Source organism: Microtus oregoni, unplaced genomic scaffold (assembly GCF_018167655.1).
Source record: "Microtus oregoni isolate MIOR12 unplaced genomic scaffold, Mior012 000008F_ref0000371, whole genome shotgun sequence".
NCBI lineage: Eukaryota > Metazoa > Chordata > Mammalia > Rodentia > Cricetidae > Microtus > Microtus oregoni.
Window position 1 is genome coordinate 56593392 of NW_024543067.1, and position 22116 is coordinate 56615507.

The window sequence follows — 22116 nt, forward strand, 5'->3', positions numbered from 1 at the left end:
TGCACATTCACACCCATAAAAATAAAATTTTTGAACTAAAAAAAAAGAATACTCACCATAGCATCTCTATGTTCTTGTACTTTGTCTCTGCCTGCGGCTGTTTGGATGGCTTCTTGATCTTCGTTGACCTGTGTGTGTTCATGTCATAATCAGACTGAGGGCCTTTCTGGCTCAGGGACACGTGTTTGTGAGAAGGTTCATTAAAGTCTTGCAGATCCATATCAGAAAGCATGTAGAAGGGTTGCTGCTCGTACAAAGGTCTTTTCTCGTGTTCATGTCGGTGTCCTCTTTTTTTATCAGCGTTCAGCCCCGAGACAGAGTTTTTATACAACACTCTGTCGAAAGCCTGATTGGATGGAACGAATGTGTTGGAGGTGACTTTGGGGTTGTGGGCAAGTGTTCGGGAGTCCTGCAAATCTGTGTTCGAAGAATTCATATATGTGGCCAGCCCATGCTTTGCTGAGGCATCCATAGGCTGCCTTTGGTTTTGTGGTTGGAGAAGATAATTCTGATGTTTTTGACTGACAACAAGCTCTTTGGTCCCAAGAGACTTCAGGCCATTCTGGCGTTTCTTCTGTTTCCGAACCCTGGCCTTGCCTGATCTTTTGGAAGGTTGCTGCCCATTGGTTGTATCGGAAGACTGACCTCTTGGAACACTGCCTGATTTTGTATCTTCATATTGAGACAAGTGTTCTTGGTAACTCTAAAAAAGAAATTATAGTTCAGGTAAAATTAGAAGGTGAATACTCTTCATAAATTTTCAATGAATTCTTTCTGTTTTTTTCTTAATGGGAGTTGAAACTTCTAGGAAAGTGGCCCTGGGTTGCAAAGGAGCCAATCCAGAGAGTTCTTTCCTATTGCAGGTGATTAGGGTGTGAGCGGCTAAGGAAATGAAAGATTGTGAGCCCAGAAGGCGTTTGAGAGCTTAAAATGGCCTCTGTATTAGTTCCCTGGCAAGCCATATGGAAAGGTGTCACCAAGCTGGGAATGGGAGGGAGTTAAGCTTTACCTCCAAAGAGATGCGCAGAGAAAGAACATGCATCTACACCAACAGGTACAGGCTATACCACCTAAGTATTTCCAAAACCCCGCCCAGAAGACACCAGAGGTTCGCCTGTGCCACGCAGGTCCAAGTTCGATATCAGCCCATCAGCTCTGCGTCCTCACACAGGTCAACGGCTAGAAATGACCTCTTCTGCCAGATGAAACAAATTAGATCGTATTCAGAGGCTTATGAGAGAGCCGGGGCTGCGATAGGGCATCCGTGAAACCGCAAGGCTTGTTTTGCTTTCTGTTGCTTAATATAGCCTGCACTTAGGCAATCAAACATCTGGGGACAGGGATTGTGGCCTCAGAGCCATCTCCATGCTTTTCTAAGTCCAGTAACAACACAATGTACTGCAGGACAATAGATACACTGTGTCACTGTATTGTGCCCTGCGGCCATTTCAGAGTGTTTCCTGAGGAATGGAGCACTCATTACTTTGTGAAAAATGAGCAGGGTTAAGAGGCCTTTGGAAAGAATGATTAACTGCTATTGAAACAGTAAGATGACCGTGAGCATCAATGTGTTATATAACTGCACCGTCTTTGTCCCTTTCAGGACACACATGTAAAAAAGAGCCCTTCATGACCCATATCTATGCAATGTTAATTGAAAAATGCGACCATTAGGCAGTTCATTGGAGGCCAGTGAAAATACTCAAACTGGGAAAGCATGCCTTTTCTTGCTCAGATTTGCTCTAGTTAGTTGGGAAGAAAGATTGTATCATGACGATACAGCTGCAGGCTTTATTTCTCTCCCCTGATACAAGCTGCAGGCCGACAATATGAGCCTCTGCCTGCTCCCAAATAATAATCATGGTCCCCGATTCTAATAAAACCACATTAGGATGTCAAATTTAAAGTCTGTTAGTGTACAACAGTAATAAAGAGCATTGCTTGTAACAGCAGATTGGTTAGATAAACTTGGCTTGAAATGTAGCACGTTTTCTTTTGAATTTGAGCTATTTGAGGATTGACCAGGCTCTCATTGGCGCTTATAAATTTTCCGTTTTCAACTGCAATTCTCTCCCACCTTAAAAAGCTGACAAAAATAGCAAACACCTTTCCTTAAATATCCAGGTAAGAAAAATGGTTTCTTCTACACGGTCTATCAAGCTGCACGGGAAGCGTGAGCCAAGACTCTCCCAGTACGTGACTCCAAGTGTGTTCTTCTTTGTAGTGGCCTCTCAAAACTGTTGACGTTTTTTTAACTTACATTTATTTGTGTGCATGTGCACACATATCCACGTGGCTGCACTCATGCTACAGTGCATGTGTGGCAGCAGAGGGCTGCAACCTGGTGAGGATGCAGGTGTCAGTTCTCCCCTTCCACCTCGTGGGGCTCAGGGCTGGAGCGCATTCATATTGTCACGCTTGGTGGCAAGCACCTTTGCTTGCTGAGCCATTTTGCTGGCCCAGACATAGCTATTTTATAATCTCACAGGTGTGTTTCTGACATACAATGGCTCTTTTCATTCTGTCCTCATGTTAGTTAAGGTTGAACAAGCTATTCTTTGCTATGATCTATAAACTCTAACTCATACTGAGCAATCGCGGCATTCTTTGCAAGGTTTGTTCAGCTTTTCGCTCTTTGGAGGAATAAAGGACTAATTAGAGACTTTCGGTTGTCACCTGACTTATATTTCCCCAGTTTTTTTTTTTTTCTGTTTATTCCCTTCAGAAAAAAAGAACAACCCAGGAGAAGTTCCTTTTCTAGGGAACTATGTCTGACGTTCTGGTTGCCACGTGATTCTAGTCACGTTGTTACCTTTGTTGCTGACGATTCAGAGCGCAGCGGCCCTCGTCACAGGGTGCTTTGTCAACAAAGGCCAAAGACTCATCATTTTACCAAACCTGAGTTGTCTCGAGAGGTAAATCCTCCATTCAGGTAGACATAAGTGCCCAGAGTTGGCGTTTCAGTGCTCGGAAAGGAAGACATTGATGGGTTGATAGGATTCCCTCTCACCTCCCAAGTAGCCTACTTGAGATCTGCTGCTGGCTGGAGATTTATTACCCTACAATTGAGGCATCAGGTGTCACTCTTCAGGTGGCGAGGCCCGAGCTCCCTGAAGTTAATATACAAAGCCATTCTCAGGCTTTTTAATCTCCATCAGCGCGGAAATCCGCGCCTTCGTTCTGTTCTCACCAGGATTCTTTTGTTATCCACGCTGGCAATTGGTCTACCCTCCATGCACTCCGACTAACGGCTTAATGGCAGTGGGTTTTTATGTCACATGTGGAGTGCCGGCACTGGGAAATCTCGAGGCCTAAAGCTGGGAAGGGGGCGTTATAGTGAAATTCGTCCTTAGTCATCAGTGTCCACGCACACTGCACCATCCGCTAGCTCTGTGAAAGGCGCCGTCTGGCTGCTTCCGTCCTATAGCTCATGTGTCATAAGCAAACGGAAGAACACACACTCTTACTCTAACTAGATGCTCATCTCCTCTAACACAGAGGCCACTGCTGCTCTTAGCTGCCCTGATTGGGCCCTGGGGTTCCTGGAACTTGTGCCTAGGCTCCAAGATCACCTCTGACCCAGACAACTTTCTGTTGTATTATTATCTTTATCTTTTGTGAGCTAAAAGTAAAATGTGAGCTTAGGTTCCACATTTTATTTAATATTATTAAGAAACACCTGGCATGAATTATTAATGAAATCCCTCATTGTCAGCAAGGAAGAGCTCAGGTCAGATAAACAGAAGCAATTCAGAGCTACTGCTGGTGTTGATGGGACCAAATGCATAGTTCTTCGGGAAGGTGGGAAAAGGGGCTGACCACAGGGACTTGACCATGATTAGTGAAGGGCTCCACGTGAATTTGCATGATGCTATCATTGGTGGTTTTGTTTTGGGTCTGGGAAGACTTTAATCCTCAGGACACCTGGAAGGCTCTTGTGGCCAGGGATATACTTCCACACACTGCCCTGCATGGTCCCTGAGCAACAGACGCCTTCAGTTTGGGCATAGTAATGAAATGGAACCTGTGGAGACCCACAGGAGAGCACAGGATGCTGTAGGACAACTCGGCCTGGGAAAAGGTTCACAGAGAAGGCTTAAGCAGGGGGTAAAGATCTTAAGTAGGCACAGGAATCTGACATAAAAATCGTGATGAAGCCGATGCTCTCTGGCAGGTCCTGTTCTCCACATCCCGCTGCCAAGAGACACTTCAGTCCCCATCTTTTCTACTTGTTGATGTGACTTCCCTGACATTGGCTTTTAGGAAGTTCTGGGGGAGTGACTATTTACTTATTTCAATTCTATCAGCAGCCTGTAGATATGGTGAGGGCAAGAGAGGGTTTGGGATGTCAATGTCTCTGATGCTTGGATGAACTTTATTGGTTTTAACTTTACAGTTACTTCATGTGTGATTTTAACTGGCTATTTCAAAAGGATCAGCTCTCCCTCTCCCCACCCTTGAAACAAGGTCTCACTAGGTAGCATTGACTGGCCTGGGACTTGCTATGTATAGCAGGTTGACCTCAGACTAACAGAGGTCTGCCTGCCTCTGCCTCTAAGTACTAGGATGCTGAAATTGAAGGCATGCCTCCATGCTCATCCTTTCTTAAGTAAGGGGTGGAACCAAGAATGATTCCATATAATTCCATGCACTGACTCAGGAAAAAAAAATCAGATCCCAATGATTTTTCTATTTCTTCTAGAAATAGTGGAATAATTACTCCTGCCTTTAAATCACTTACGAGTGCCATGGACAAGAAGGATGCCATCATACTAAGTTATGAGTTGGTAAGCTTGAACATTCTGGAAACAAAGCCTGGTGAGGCTCTGAAGGATTCCATCAGCTTTAGGGACAACGTCACCTGGGTCTACTGGGCAGCTACTAACTCCCAGAAGAAACATTATTTTCCCCCTGTACATCCCTCATCCCTTCCCTCTATGAGAGGTTTTGGTCTCTGTGTGCTTGGAGTGTGAAACGAGGGTGTTCTGGGATAGGGGACCTTTTAAAATGCAGGTAGGGTTGCTGGCAGAGCAAGCATGCAAGCTATGGCACGTCTTGGCAGAAGGCAGTCTTCAACACAGGATGTTAGGTAAGATTCTAGGCACAAAAGAAACCCTTAAGTGACAAGAACTCAGCGACAGCCATCCCTTATATCCAGCGGGATCACTTGAAGCACACTTAACACACAATCTAGCAGACGACCTTGAGCTGTTTTGCTCTCTGATGCCATTTGTCCTCGGGATCTGCGGAAGTGTCTTCGACTCCTTTGTCGCTCTGGACAGTCATCTTGCCAGTGCCTCTGATGGGGTGGGCGATCTGAGAGGGCAAAGCACATTGCACAGTAAGTGGCATGCACTGCATCCTAAGAGGGTTCGTTTCCGCCCTACAGACATGGGGTTCAAGGCTGTGTACTCTAGAGAGAGGTTCTGCAGAGACAGGCTTTGTGTCTGGTTTACTTCAAGGGTTCATTGTTTCAGCTCTCAGGCACTTATGCCAGTCAACCTTTCATGGCTGTGATGAGAAAATACAAGATAAACCATCTCAAATGAGGAGGCATTTATTTGAATGCATGGTTGCGGAAGGTTCAGTCCATGGCTACTTAGCCCTGCTGTTTTGGGGCCTGGGGTGAGGCAGAATATCATGGTGGGGAGTACAGCATGGAACAAGGTGGTTTACCTTACAGCAGCCAGGAAGCAGGGGACATGGAGGAAGGGGCTAGCGCCTTGCTGTACTCTTTAAGGACACAACCATATAACTGACTCCCCACAACTAGACCCTAGCTCCTAAAGTGTTTACCATCTCCTGATAGCACCATCAGGTGGGGACCAAGCCTCCAACATCTGAGGTTTTGGGGAAATCTGAGATAGAAATCACTAGAGGGACCTGGATTGCTCCTGAAGAAGATGGAAACAGTGTTCTCTCATGCAGGTGTGAAGAGAAAGTTGGTGTTTTGAGGCCCAAGTACTCCTTGTTTAAATGTCTCATGCCTGGTCAAAAGACCCAACTTTAGGACAGTTATTAGAACAGGAGACCAAAAATACCAGTTGATCCCAGCAACAGAAATATGACGACTTCATACCTTTTACTTACAATGGGGAATTTGTTCTGATAAATGCATTATAAATTTTAAAAAATGCATTTAATGAACTGTACTGACTAGCTTTTTGTCAACTTGACACAAGCTAGGGTCTTTGGAAAGAGAAACCCTCAATTGAGAAAATGCCCCCCAAAATTGGCCTGTGGGGCATTTTCTTGATTGATGATTGATGTGGAAGGGCCCAGCTCACTGTAAACAGTGCCACTACTGGGCTGATGGTCCCAGGTTGTATAAGAAAGCAAACTGAGCAAGCCAGTCAGCAGGATTATACTGTGGCCTCTGCTTCCTTTCCTGCCTTCAGGTTCCTGCCTTGAGTTCTTGCCTTGACTTTCCTCAGTGATGGAGTATGACCTCAGAGTTGTAAGATGAACTAAACTCCTTCCTCTCTACTTTTGCTATTGGTCATGGTGCTTTACCATAGCAACATAAACCCTAACTAAGACATATCCCTAACCAGCTAGACATCACAGCTTAGCCTAGCCTACTGTAAATGTGCCCACACTGTTGAGCAAAATCATCTACCTGAGAAGGCCCATTTTAATAGGCAGGTGCCGTGGTACACACCTGTCATTTCCTCCTTGGGAAGCTGAGGCAGGAGGATGGAGAGATGGTGGGAGGTGGGGGAAACTTTAGGAGGTGGGTCCTAGTTGGAAAACACAGGCTACTGGGAGTGAGCCTTTGAAGGCCACCTGGGTCTGCTTCCTGAATACCCAGTGCAAAGAGCATCTTGCTCCATATGCTGCAGCCGTGGTCTTCTGCCTCAGCATCAGCCCAAGATGAGTGGAACCTAATTAATTACAGAACCTCTGAAACCGTAAGCCAAAACAGAGCTTTCTTCTTTGACCTGTTTTCGCGAGTATTTTGATTACAGCGGTGCGACAGTAACAGCCCTCCACTGACTATTTTTCATAACAAGAAACATGCCTCTGAGCTGTACAGAATGGTGGCTGTTAGAATGTCCAGCAGACACCTACTTAAAATTCTACTGTCTCAGGGTAGGGAGAGAACCTGGAAATGAGCCATGTCAAGCTCCAGGACATCCATGCCAACTCTAGTAGACACTCATCAGTTTGCCTGCATCTCCTGACCGGCCATGTCCACTTGTCAGTATTCGAAGGTCTTCCAGGGGTTAAGGAGAAGAAAAAGGAATCTGTTTGATGCATGATGAACAGAGTGTCCATCCCTGAGTAGCCTCCAAGTCAGAAATCTCTTACAGAAACAGACACTTTTTTTTTTCCACACTGTCTATCCCGCTGCTTTCTGGAGTAACATAGATTAGGTGAGCCCCCCTTTCAGACAGCACATCCACCCTGGTACCAACTAACCCAGAAGTCTCTTCACACTCTTAACGTTTCTGTCTCAAGATCCCTCACCATTCTTACCATGACTTGTTACTCTGGTGGTTACTGTCTGTTTCCGTACCTGTAAACGTCAAGTCTCTCCCCTTCTAAATGGATACTATTCATTTTTTCAATGTAACTTTAGGGCCTTGCACATATCTTGTTAAATTTCTCGAGGTGGGCTGTGAAGTGTGGAATGGCCATGTGCAAGAATGTTGGATCGTAGGGAATAGATCTGATAGGCTCGAGTTCAAATTCTCCCTCTGCTGCTTATGTTTACCAGTAGTGTTCAATAATAAGAGAGACACATATTTGTTGACCATTATGTGCTAGGTAAATATTTGACAATGATGACAATCTCAATCTTTTCCATTCCGTTTGGCATCTATAGTTCAAGAAGGAACACTGTGTTTCTTTTAACTTGAGTATAACCTCATCTGTCTCTAGTAAGTTCATGAAATAACTATCTAAACTACTACTACTACTACTACTACTACTACACACACACACACACACACACACACACACACACACACACACCAGGAAAGGAAAATAGGCAATATGGAAGCTCAAATAATTGAAAGTTGGCCTGGAGCTCTTGAAGTGGCTTAGAGGACAAAGTGTTTGGTGTGCACACCTGATAACCTTATATGTAGAGGTCAAAGGTGAGCACTGACCTTGCAACCTTCTCCCCTGACCCCACATGTGTGCTGTTGCGTGCATGTTGCATGTGCTCACTCATTGCACATGTACACAATAATATTAATAAAGCAGTTGCTTGAGTTTTTATTCCTAAAATAAGGACAAAGGACAAAGAATGTACTATTTGATAATGAATGCTTTCTAAATGGAAGTGATCCTTTGCTTTTGAATAGCCTCCTCTGTAAGTATCATATCATATCCTCCTCTCATATCATAAAATCGTCTGAAGTTTAGGATGCTCAATGAAGGTCAAGAGCCACTTCTCAAATTTACATCAAGGCTTCCCTCACACAACTGTTTCCAGAAGCATCCTGGATTACAGAATACAGCAGTTACTGGCTTCATTGCAAAGGTTTTGTTATATTGTTTGTTTATTTTATTTTTTATTTTTGAGACAGAGTCTTGCTATGTTGTAGGCTGGCTTCCGTCCTGCTGCTTTGGTCTCTCAAGCACTGGGGTTGTAGGCATGTGTGTCCATTCTTGGCTACTGTGTATCTCCTATTAATAGGGAATAATACAGCTTATCACTATTAACTATGATGTTAAGCAGAAACATGACTTGTTTAAAGAAAAAAACCAACTCTGTCCTGAATGAGAAACAGAGGTCAAGAGAGGGAAAAATTCTAACTAGCTTGCCTGAGCAGGCAAGGATACTCTTCTAATCTCAAAGAGGCTTAAAATGTCTTCTAGAAGGAATAGGAGAGATGGCCAGGGGGATGAAGCTTCTCCGGCTTTTACAATTCAAAGAGAAATACAGGATGCACATTAGATAACGGGGTTTATCATCAGTGACATTAATTTTCCATTGACAACCATGCTTACATATTTCTGTCAGAATTAGCAACAGAGCACTGGCTGCTTCCTTTGCGAGGGAGCGAAGGACACACACCATCTCTGTGCACTCTGTTTTGGTGGAGCTTGGCTGCATCACCCTGGCAAGCTTGCTGGGCAGGTAAAACATACTTCTACATTAGCTCTTTGAAAGTGGAGTGGGACACAACCTCTGGCAGCTATTTTTCTTTTTCTTTTTCTTTTTTTTTTGGTGAACCATTCTATTAATACCAATCAAATCGAGAAAATGATCAAATGAAATTGCATTTTGAGCATCGTAAGCTGTGTAATGTCTATTCTGTTAAATTGGGGCCTATAATTGCTTCTGTCCTGAAAAGATACAACAAAGACAGCAATCATGGCATGTCATTATCCCAGACTAGAAAACCGGCCTTTGCAGGGAGGACTTCAAAGGCTTGTGGCTCTCAAATTGCATTTGGCTGCTATTGTTGGAGCGCAGGCAATCTTGATTAGGTGTTTACACTGAGGTAAGGCGCAGAGCAGAGAGTCTGAGTGCCTGGGTCTAGAGCCATTAAAAAATTGTACATTATGTTCCTTGCTTTGAAGTGCGGGTTTGTAGGGAGGAAGGCAGCTCAGATTGAGTACAGCTGAGCTAGACTATGCTGCTGTTTCTCTCTCAAAGAAACACACCAGGTTCTTAGAGAATCAGACAGTGCTGCAGAAAGCAAAGGCAAGGCTTCGCCCAGGGCCGTGTGACACAGCAGATCTACACAGCACACACAGACACACGCTTCATAAACACGCTAATATCGGACTGTGGTTACTGTCGACTCTCCTCATGTTGCCCCTTATATCCTGCCTTTTCTACTGTCTGTGTGTCGTCTGCCATGGGGAGCTTCACATGAGCTGAGATGGCTTTGTCATGCTTGTTCCTAGCGGTCACGTACTGGCAACTACCCACACACAACTAGTTCACGCGTGTATGTCTGCATGCATGCAGGTGTGATGTGCATGCCACGGTGCATATCTGGGGGTCAGAGAACAACTGGAGGACTTTGATTTTCACCATATAGGCCCTGGGTATCAGACTCATGTTGACAGCCTTGGCTGTGGGCAGCTCTACCTGCTGAGCCATCTTGCCAGCCCAGTGTCAGATTTGTTTTTAATGTCTCATCACCGCTCAGACAGATCAGCTACTTATACTCCCACTCTGAGCACAATCTCTGGGTGTAGAGAGGGTTTCTTTATTCATTTTGCCAATGAGTGCTAAGAAGCATTTATTCCTGCTGTATTTCTAGAATATTTTTCCCTGGGCTGTCCCCATGGCAAGTAAAGGACACTGATTCAGATTCTACTACTGTGAGGTGGCTTGCTTCACTGACACTCAGCATGGCAGCTTAAATTATTGAGGGGTTTTGTGTTTTCAGCTGTTAGAGACAACACACGCCAAAAAAAATTTTTTTCGATCCTGTAGCCAACCTGTCTCTATTCCTATAGAACACCTAAGAGCATGTGTGCTCTGTTTGAACTGGATGCTGGGTCCTGTGGACATATATGTACACAGACACACTCAGACACACAGATACAGACACACACACACACACACACACACACACACGTGTTCCTTTTCAGGAGAAGATAGATTCTGGAGATGTTAAGATTCCCAAAGTGATGATTGTCTTCTACTTAAAAACACTTTCTTATTTTCCCATCACCCATAATCTTCCCAGGCTTGCAAGGCCTGCACCTTGGGCTCCCAGTCTCTTCTTCATCCTGGGATCCTTGCTCCTTTTCTAACACTGATGTTTGCATGGACTGTTACTCTCTGGGCCCGTGTGAAGGCCGTTCTCCTCTTAGACACTACACTTCATGCCACTGTCTGTATTTATTAATCTTGCTTAGGATTGAACCCGCATGCTAGGAAAGCTAGCTAGATCCTTCCCCTCCAAATCACTTCTTTTTGAGACAGGTTCTAATGAAGTTAGCCGACCGAGCTTTGAACTCACCATTCTCTTGTCTCAGCATCCCGAGTAGCTAGGATTACAGGCCTGTACCATCCTAGTTAGAGTATCAGTTTTGCTACAAATGTAACTTCCTTTAGGAACTCTTCCCTGGTTCCCGAAGGAGGCAGTCATAGACATACTTTGTATTTTTCCTTTCCTACTAAGCACCACCCTGTCTGTAGTTTGTGTTTCTTTCCATTTTGTCTTAGCCAGGGCTATCGTTGCTGTGATGAACAGTATGGCCAGCAACTTGGGAGGAAAGGGTTTGGCTTACACTTCAGGTAACACGCCATCACTCTAGGGAAGTCAGGGCAGGAACTCAAACAAGGCAGGATCCTGGAGGCAGGAGCTGATGCAGAGGCCATGATGGGGAGCTGCTTGCTCAGTCTGTTTTCCTATAAAGCCCAGGGCCACCAGCCTACGGATGGCCTCACCCACAATGGGTTGGGTCCTCCCCATCAGTCATTAAGATGCCTACAGCTGGATCTTATGAAAGCATTTTCTCAGTTGAGGTTCCCTACTCTCAGACGATTCTAGCTTGTGTCCGTCCACCCTTCTTTACAGAAGTCCAAGATGACAGAACAGAGGAGCTGTGTGCAGGGCTTCTGTGCTGTGGCCAATACAGAGCACTACACATCTGGACTTCCCAGTAGCTCTGGCATGCAGATGTTCAACAAACACGACTGGACAATGAATTCGAGCCACGTTGTTCCCTGAGCTCTTCTGTCTTCATCAGAATGGATATAATCACCTCCCTGTTAACACAGACTTCATATCTGTGGATTCAGCCAGGCCTAGGGCATGGCTCAGTCATAGAGTGCTTCCCTAGCATGCATGAGTTCCTGAGTTCAATTCGCAATATCACAAAGAAAAAACCCAAACCAAACAACCAACCAAACCAAACCAAACCAAACAAGTGGCCATATGTTAGGCATTTTTAAAAACCACACCAGTAGTGAGCATGCGTAGACTCAACCCCATCAGCCCTAGACTATTATGGTGCAATAGCTATTGACATAACTGTGAGGTCTCAACATACGCCGCAGCTGAGAGCCCACATGAGGCTGTACGTAGGGTTCACACAAATACCAAACCGTTTAATCCAGGGACTTGAGCTCATCAGATTTCAGTGTCTGAGAAGAATTCACCACAGATGTCAATGGGCAGTTAAATCTACTTAATTATCCAGACAGTAAACTGCCAATAAAACAGGGTGGAAACCTGGGCCTCATCTTCCATCCCACTCTTGCTCATTGTGCTCCAGGGCTGCTAGCCCCCGCCCTCCCCCCCCCCCCAGCTTCTCATTGTTATTCCCTCTCCTGGGAATCATCTTCCCTGAATATTTGTGTGGTTTACTTTCACATGGCTTCCATATCCTCAGAGAGACAATGCTGTACAAGCTAGTTTAAATTGGGAGCCCCCCCCCCATGACAAAGCTTCTGATACTCCATTCATCTCTCCCTATTCCTATGACTGTATCTCTTACACAGCCAATCTCTACCTCCCTCATTGCCTTCCCCCTCCCTTCTTTCTTCTTCCATCCTCTTCACCATAAGAGAACGGGGAGAGAATTTTCTACTCATGGCCCCTTGATGGTGGCTCAGAAGTTTTGGACTTGGGGCCATTTCAGACTTGGGGCTCAGGATTGATGATTCTTAGTCCATGGACCATTTTCCACTGAGTTCTAGCTGTTTACATGTGCCCCCCCCCCATTCCTAAGATGTCAGGAGGAGGCCCACAGGCAATAGCATGACATGGCAGCTTGGGTCATTTAACACAAAAGACAAAAATGTCATTCCCATGGCTTCTGACTTTGAGTCAAGTTGGCCCAATATGCCCTGTGTAAGACAGCACAGAATTATTCAAAGTGATGGGTACATTTTTGAATGCTTAGAAGAGACTGATCCTTAAAAATGACGAATTGTGTTAGATCTCTAGTTTTCAGCAGGGTGTGTATAAGCTAGGTGGGAAACTTCCCTCTGTATGGGCCCCTCTTGAGTCCCGTGGATTAACGAAGTGTGGCTCTACAGTGCTGCGTGGTGGCCACCAGAAGGGCGCCTCAGCAATGGCTCATATCGGAAAAACTATAAAGTTCAATTGGAACTACGTAGTCATAAGTAAGTGCTCTTGTGTTGGTGTAGGTCAAAATAAGAAAATCTATCAGTCAATCAATGAGCAGCCCTGGAGTCCCAGCTGGGTAGAAGAGTAATTTCTGCAAGAGCTATGGCACCTGATCTCAGAGGCAGAACTAGACTAGAACATTCTGTAAGAGAGGAGTCCATGTTTCCAACCAAATACACGCATAGAAAGATGATCATGACGAGTACGATGAAACTAAATCGGACAGATAACTCGGAGCTCCTCCGAACTTGAGGCCGCGGAGAAGGAGAGCAAGTCGGCACTGGGTAGTGGTCTCACCACTAGAAAGCTAAATTCAAACCAAGCATTCAGTAATGAATGCACCACACAGGCCGACACGACATTAGAGCGTCCACATACAGAATGTCAGTTGAAAGTTCCAACATTCCTGAATCTGCAGAAGAAAGCAAACCTTTGTACTTTTGAGATAAGGTCTCCTGTAGGCCAGGCTGGACACAAGATCTCAGTGTGCCTGAGGATGGCCTTGAACTCTTGACGGCTTCTGCCTCCCAAGTGCTGGGATGACAAGTGTGTACCCCATGCTGGGTTTATACAGCACCGGGGAACAGAACCTGAGCTCTGCACATTCTCATAAGCACTCCGCTAACTCAGCTACAGCCCTAGTCCCAGAAAGCGAACATTCGCGACCTCCCTTTAGCCAGAAAATAAAGCCCAGCCTGCTTTTGTGATTTTCCAAAGGCAACAACGAATGCCTCTAAAAGTAAAGGAGCGTGGGGGCAGCAGGACGGCTCAGCAGGTACAGGGGCTTGCCGCCAAGCCTGGCGACCTGAGTTCTAGCCTCGGAGTCGACAGTAGAAGTAGAGAATTGGCTCCTGAAAGTTGTCCTTTGGCCTCCACATTATGTGCTCCATTATGCACATGCTTGTATGTACATACATATGCAAAGCCACACAAAATCAAACAATAAAGCCAGGCGGTGGTGGCGCACGCCTTTAATCCCAGCACTCAGGAGGCAGAGGCAGGCAGATCTCTGTGAGTTCGAGGCCAGCCTGGTCTACAAGAGCTAGTTCCAGGACAGGAACCAAAAAAAAAAAAATCAAACAACAAATGTGGCAAAAATAATAGAGCCCCAAATCACACCTTCCAATTTCAAGTTACATCGTTTAGCTCAATAGACACCTATCTTCTCTCTTTCTCTCCCCACCTTTCTCCCAAATTTTGGACAAAAGAGAAATTATTTTAAAAATTTCTTCACAAGGTGGTGGTGACTCATGCCTTTAATTCTAGCACTTGGGAGGCAGAGACAGACAGATCTGTGAGTTTGAGGCCAGTCTGATCTACAAAGCAAGTTCCAGGACAGGCAGGACTGTTATCACAGAGAAACCCTGTCTCCAAACACAAATATTTAGTTACTGCTTTCTATATGCCAGGGCTGAATTGGTCCATGACCAATTGAGGAGCCTACAGTCATGAAAACACACACACACACACACACACACACACACACACGCACGCACGCACGCACGCAATACACTCTCACATGCACACACACATGCACATAGACAGAAAATGGTGCAATGTAGCTCTCTGGGTACCATGACAGATGTTCAGGTATGAGGCAGGAAGAGGGAGTATGGGTGTTCAGGTGACTTCTTCACGGGCAGAGAATCTGAGTGGAGTCTACAAAGGAAGGCAAGCTTTCCCAAGCAAAGTTGCCAGGAAAGATTAGTCTGTGAACAGGGAACAAGGGACATCCAGAAGATACACCAGGTGAATCCAGTGAACAACTGAACTGCTAGATGCAGCTGAGGTAGGGGAAAGATGGGAAACAAAGAGACCAAGGGACAGGAGGGCCCAGGTCAGCAAGGGCTTTTCATACCCTAAGAGTCTGAATTTTGTTTTCAAGATTCTAGAGGCCATGAATATTAACCTTCATCAGACTATGAAAGGAGACAGAGACAGAGACCCACATTGGAGCACGGGACAGAAATCTCAAGGTCCAAATCAGGAGCAGAAGGAGAGAGAGCACGAGCAAGGAACTCAGGACCGCGAGGGGTGCACCTACACACTGAGACAATGGGGATGCTCTATTGGGAACTCACCAAGGCCAGCTGGCCTGGGTCTGAAAAAGCCTGGGATAAAACCGGACTCGCTGAACATAGCTGACAATGAGGACTACTGAGAACTCAAGAACAATGGCAATGAGTTTGATCCTACTGCACGTACTGGCTTTGTGGGAGCCTAGGCAGTTTGGATGCTCACCTTACTAGACCTGGATGGAGGTGGGTGGTCCTTGGACTTCCCACAGGGCAGGGAACCCTGATTGCTCTTTGGGCTGACGAGGGAGGGGGACTTAATTGGGGGAGGGGGAGGGAAATGGGAGGCGGAGGTGGGGAAGAGACAGAAATCTTTAATAAATAAAAAAAAAGATTCTAGAGGTCAGCAGCAGTGATGGACACCTTAAATCCCAGCACTTGGGAGGCTGAGGCAGGTGGATCTCTGAGTTCGAGGCCAGCAGGGCTATACAGTGAGACCTCAAACCAAACCAAACCAACAAACAAAAACATAATATGGAAATAATCAGAACTGTAGCCAAGCAGGCCTCTGGAGAGGTCAGATTTGAGGAGGGGAAATGCAGAAAGAATTATGGCACAAAATTATAACTTAAAATTAAAGCATTAAATATTGTGCACATGACCCAAAGTTATTCATAAGGTCCTTATTTTAAGTCCAAAGTTCAGGTATTCAAAGCAATTATTAAAGAAAGTGCTGTTAGGTGGATATAAGATTATAAGGTTTGCAGGCTAGTGGGATGGCTTGGGGGTAAGGGGGTTGTGACCAAGCTTGGCAACCTGAGTTCTTTTCCTGGGACCCACATGATAAAGGGAGAGAACCAAGTACCACAAGTTGTTCTCTGACCTCCACATGATGCAGAGGCATGCACATGTCTAAGAAACAGACAAATAAATGCAATAAAAGTGGCAGCATTCTGTAATCCACGGGCAGAGTTTGATTGACTGGGGATAGAGAATCAACTAAGTGTCACACACTTGCCCTGAGTACAAGTGTCTTACTCAAGGCCGGTTTTCTGGATGGAATAAATGGGAGGGGGGTACATCCCCCTTCCTGGACAGCGTAAAGTGAGCTTCTCTGCTCTGCCACGGCCTCCCACCACAATGACAGGAACCTTGGTTCCATACAAACCTTCTTTCCCCCAGGCTGATTTTCTCTCAGGCATTTTGTTACACCACCCCCACCAGCAACAACTGTGACTCAGATGATCTCCTCTGTAGATTGTCTATGATGGCATCACGTCATCGTCAGGCCCACCAGGCATGTCCTATAGTGTCCTTGTGCCATCTGAGGGTCTATATCCTTACTTCTGGGCACTGTCACCAGGGATAGGAGAAGACCATTTAGAAGGGCCTATCCATGGCAAAAGGAATGTGCACACATGTATATACACAAGTACACACATGCATGCATGTATACACATTTGTGCACATGTGCGTGCAAGTCAGAATGAATTACCCTGGCTGTGTCCTTTCTCAGGCATCATCTATTTATTTATTTATTTATTAAAGACAGGGTCTCGCAATGGCTTGGAGGTCACCAATTAGGCTAAGCTGAGTGGCCAATGAGCTCCAGGGAATCTCCCAGCATACACTACCATCATCAGTTCCCCTGTCACATACAGGGTTCTGGGTGTCAAACTCGACTCCTTGTCTTACTGACTCAATTACCCCCAGCTCTAATAGCCCCCTTTACTGCTAGTCTGCCATATGTATAAATATCTCAAACAGAGTGCCAACACAGAACTTGACCCCGTGTATAAGCATGATCGAGGATTGAGGGGCCACTTGTTTGAACACCCGGCAAACAACATACTTAGACCCACGATTCTTTGACTTCCCAACCAATATTTTACTTCTCTTTCCTCCCCTATATCATATTTTTCCTCACGCAGAGTGCTACTGCCAAGGCAGGGAGAGCCAACACCCTTTCCAGATTTCTGATCTGCTTGTCTTTCATCCATCCCTTCAGGGCTCAGCACAAATGATGGTTCTCACAGCAAATACAGCTTGTTCAGCTTTCTGTGAGATGGTACCTGATTCTTGTCTGTGTCACATGGGTGGAAAGCAGGTTCCTGGACAGACGGGTGTTCTCTGTGTCTTATTTTCTGCTGCTTGCCTAGTACAGAGAAGAGAACCTAGGGCCTTGGCTGGTGCTCAGGGAAGACTTGCTGACTGATTGGCCTACTGCTGGTCCGCAGACCTGGGCGGTGGCTTCTGTTTATGCCTTTACATGGTTCTGAGGACTGTGGACAATGGAATAACCCTTCTTCATTTATAATTGTGAAATACCTGTAATTTCTTTTCAAGATACTAATAGGAAAGGGCCAATTCACACTGATAAGGCACTAACAGCTCTCCTGAACTCAGGCTAGACCTCCCCTTTGTCTTCAAAGTCTGTTGTGATCAAGATAGAAGGGCAGCTCATTTCAGAACCCAGTTTCCTCTAGTGCTAGGTCATCAATTTGACTCAGATGCTAATGAGTCCAACAAATGCCAGTGGTCACCAGCAGAGCGGTGGCCAGACGGTGATGCTCAAGTGCCCTCTAGTGTGCGCTGCTTTCCACATCAGTTCCTGGCATCACACCCATGTGCTTAAAGCCTTATTGAAAGTGTGTGTGCAGGCGCCTTTAATCCCAACACTCAGCAGGGCCATCTCTGAGTTCGAGGCCAGCCTGGTCTGTAGAGCGAGTTCCAGAGCAGCCAGGGCTGCATGATAGAGAAACCCCATGTCAAAAAACCAGAAAAGAAAGGAAGGAAGGAAGTGTGCAGGAATGTGTAACCAACAGTTCTATGGGGACAATGCAGCCAAGGCCAATGGCTCCATTCTGAATTGTGTGCAGGCAACAACAACCAAAAAGCAACGTGGGTGACTGTATGCCGCTACAAGGAGAGACCTCAGTCGGGGTTTTTACAGAGTTGATCCTGCAAATGCCCCCCCTCCCTCCGTTTTGGGTTTAGGAACATATGTTTCCCAGGTTGACATCCAGGGCCGACTTGAATTCGATACTTCTGCCTCCACCTTCAATGTGCTAGGATGGATGACAAGTGTGTGTGTGTGATCACGCCTGGTCACTATGGTGCCAGGGTCGTGTGCAAGCTAAGCAAGCACTTTACCAACTGGTCCACAGCCCCAGCCTACCCTGATCCACATTTGTTCTTATTTTTTTTACTTAGATTTTAAAAAGTTATAATAATAATCTTATATATAAGTATGGTTAAAAACCAATAGACACAGCTGGGTGTGGTGTGTCTATTTCAGTACTCCAGAGGCAGAGACAGGTCAGCGAGGGCTAGGTTGTGAGACCCTGCCTCAAAACAAACGGTGAGAGAAAAAGAAAAACCCACAGGCATAATAAGGCACCAGGTGGAAAGCTATGCCAATCGCCGCCCCCCACTCCTTTCAATTAATTACCAATGTGGTGTTCCAGTGTCTCACTATATAGCCTAGTCTAGACCTAATATTTATAATCCTTCTGCCTCAACTTCCCCACGTGCCGAGATTACAACTTGACATGTATTTTTATTCCTCCTCTTTTGTTTTTTTAAACTATATCTGCATGTTTCATTTTTTGAATTTCTCTTCCTGTTGAATCCCGTTAAGTTGACCAAAGCGTTTCAGAAAGAAACATCCACAGTGTGCCCTACCGTAACTTCTTTCCTAGCCCCTCCAAGATGATGGCTATTTGGGTGCTTTCTGATCTTTTGATATCACAAACAAGGCTGAAATGAATCATCCGGCACAGCCACGTTTTCAAGAGTGCACACACCTATCTCGAACACATTCCTAGGAGTGGAGTATACCAGGCCAAATGAAAATATTAATTATGAAATCGTATGCCACACTGCCTGTGACTCAGGCTCTAACTGAAGCCTGCGCTGTACAGCAGCCTGCTCATTTGATATTCTCAACAACCCTACGAGGAAAAGACTGTTATTATCTCCTTTATACATGAGAAAGCCGTGGCACAAAGAGGTTTAATAGCCTGCACAAGGTCACAAGACCAGCACGGGGCAGAGCTCAGCAGCGTGGCTGCTCCAGCTTCGCTGGGAGTGCAATTGTACTTTACCCAGACACAAACTGCCCTTTATTCTTGTTATGCCCAGTTCTTCTCTTCCTGGCATTACTGTACCTTTTCATCAACAGGTGAAAATGCTTATTAGTTATAGGTGGCAATGAATTTCAACGTCGTATTAATTTGCTTCTCTTTTATAGTGACAGATCCTGAGTCTGTCCACACGTGCTCAGTAGCCACCTCTAACTTCTCTGGGACTTGCCTATCCTAGCTTTTCTGTATGTTTCAGCAGTGACCTTAGTCTCTCTCTCTCTTATTGACACGGGAGAATGTCTACCTGTATTAGAGATAGAGTTTTACCTGTGGTATAAATTAGGAATATTTTTCCTAGTTTGTTTCTCATAATTTCATGTTGTTTATAGTTTCCTCTGATTGTTGTTTTTAAATATACACAAATCCAAATTATTAATCTCTAGGATATCTATATTTTTAAATATTTCTGAGTCTTAAGAGGATCTGCCTATGTTTTTTTTTCTAGTGTTTTTGATGGTTTAATTTTAATAAAACATTTGACCTATTTGGACAATTTTCTCTGTCAATTTCTGCACATTTTGGAAGCTGCTTGATTGTATTCCCTGCTTACTTAAGTAATATTATCTCCTTTCCCAGGCCCTCAATGGGGTTGAAGACTAGATAGTCATAGTTACTTTCCTCTTATGACTTAGCCAAGCCCCCGCCCCCTTTCTCTCTCCTCTCTCTCGAGACAGGGTTTCTTTGTAGCTTTGGAGCCCATCCTGGAATGAGCCCTTGTAGACCAGGCTGGCCTTGAACTCACAGAGATCTGCCTGCCTCTGCCTTCCAAGTGCTGGGATTAAAGGCATGTGCCACCATCGCCTGGCAGCCAAGCCATTTCTAATACAAGACTTAGACTCCTTAGGATAAAATAATTATTGAAACATTTAGCATATGTTTCTTGCTTAATATTGTTTATGCTGGTTGTAATTTTTATACTTGATATCTGTTCTTGTTGTATATAGTTTTGTATTGGGTTTGGAACTCTCTTATTTAGACAAAAGGGGAAAGTGATGAGGAACCTCCTGCGGCCTTTGAGAGGCTGGACCAGGTATGGCCTTTGAGAGGCTGGACCAGGTATGGCCTTTGAGAGGCTGGACCAGGTATGGCCTTTGAGAGGCTGGACCAGGTATGGCCTTTGAGAGGCTGGTCCAGGTATGGCCTTTGAGAGGCTGGACCAGGTATGGCCTTTGAGAGGCTGGACCAGGTATGGCCTTTGAGAGGCTGGACCAGGTATGGCCTTTGAAAAGCTGGACCAGGTTGTGCATGGTCTTAGGTACCAAAAAGGTGCATGCTTGCACACTGGCTCTCCCTCTTCTCCTGCCTGGATGCTGGATTTGGTTTGTGTTCCCCATTTGGGCAGAGGACTGTGATCTGTGAGTTCCCCTTAAATAAAGAACCCCTTTTTATACTTAATTCTGAGTTAGTGTGAGATTAATTTATTTGCATTCTCCTTCAGCAAGACACTGACTCAAAACAGAAAGCAATACAGCAGTGAAAAATATTATCCTAGGCTGGGAGAGATGAGCAGCAAAAGTCATCTCAACTCTTGAATTCAGTTATATTCTTTTTAAAAAATATTTATTTATATATTTATTTATTATGTATACAGCATTCTGTCTGTCTGTATGCCTGCAGGCCAGAAGAGGGCACCAGATCTCATTACAGATGGTTGTGAGCCACCATGTGGGTTTGCTGGGAATTGAACTCAGGGCCTCCGGAAGAGCAGCCAGTGCTCTTAACCTCTGAGCCATCTCTCCAGCCCTCATTTATATTCTTAAGTAAGCAATCAAGTGAAATGGAAATTTCACTTCTTTTCTGAAACAGAAAGCATGTTTACATTTAAAACAGTAAAAATATGTTGAGAACTAATTAAGTCTAGCTGTTTTGATACTTCAGTTGAATGTTCTGTACCCATTCCTATGTTTTATTGTTAGTTACAAAGGCAAAGACGTCGCATACTCCTAATCCTTGGAAGGGTCTGCACCGTCGTAGGTAATGAATTCCAAGCTGTTCTCCAATAGGCATGTTGGATTGCTCATCAGCTAAGCTCTTTACTTGAGTCTATAGTATATAGAGCAATATTCACTAGGAGGTGAGCTAAAGGGTCCTTATTATATTTACTTGTAACAGTATTTCTTTCTCTTCTTTTTTTTAAATTATTTATTTATTATGTATACAATATTCTGCAGGCCAGAAGAGGATACCAGACCTCATTACAGATGGTTGTGAGCCACCATGTGGTTGCTGGGTATTGAACTCAGGACCTTTGGAAGAACAGGCAATGCTCTTAACCGCTGAGCCATCTCTCCAGCCCTCTTTCTCTTCTTCTTGTGTATGTGAATGTGTGTGTGTGGTATGTGAAGGTGTTTGTGTATGTGTGTTTCAGACAAGGTCTTGCTACATAGTCCAGGCTAGCCTCATACTTGTCATCCTCCTGCCTCAGCATCCTGAATGATGAGTCTACATGTGTGCACCACTGTGCCTGGCTTCCAACAGGCACATAGTTCGGGAACTAACTTATCCCCAACATGATCAGATGAGGAAAAAACGGCACTCATTATTTTTCTAATTTTACACATGGAAGGCTAAGCTATGACCATTTCATATTACTTGTACAGGACACTGAGGGACACAACAGTGATTATAATTGGGAACTGGCAAGATATAGAGTCATTTGAATAGCTAAAAAGAAAAATCTTCTGTGCCGTGCTCTGCTTCACAACAATCCCCACGCAACTCTGGCTCAGCACCCAGTAGCTACACAGAACCTGGTTGTAGAATCACTTTCTATTCAAACTGTGGTTCTAGGGGTGAATGTGTCATATGACTTCCAATGTGCTGGGGCCCTTTGGAAGGTGAGACCAAAGACAAGCGTTACAGGGAATTAAACCCTCAGCCCTGTACTTCATCCACTGGAAC

The 22116-nt window shown here is 45.0% G+C and overlaps 1 protein-coding gene across 1 annotated transcript in view; it reads right to left on the reverse strand.

Moving 5' to 3' along the window:
* Jhy (junctional cadherin complex regulator) overlaps nt 1-22116 on the reverse strand; it is a 62161-nt gene that overhangs the window by 20585 nt on the left and 19460 nt on the right. Inside the window, exons 4-5 of the mRNA XM_041657780.1 lie at nt 5203-5316; nt 57-703 (exon numbers count right to left, since the gene is read on the reverse strand). Of these exons, the coding sequence (XP_041513714.1) occupies nt 57-703; nt 5203-5316 (761 nt within the window). The remainder of the gene's footprint in view (nt 1-56; nt 704-5202; nt 5317-22116) is intronic.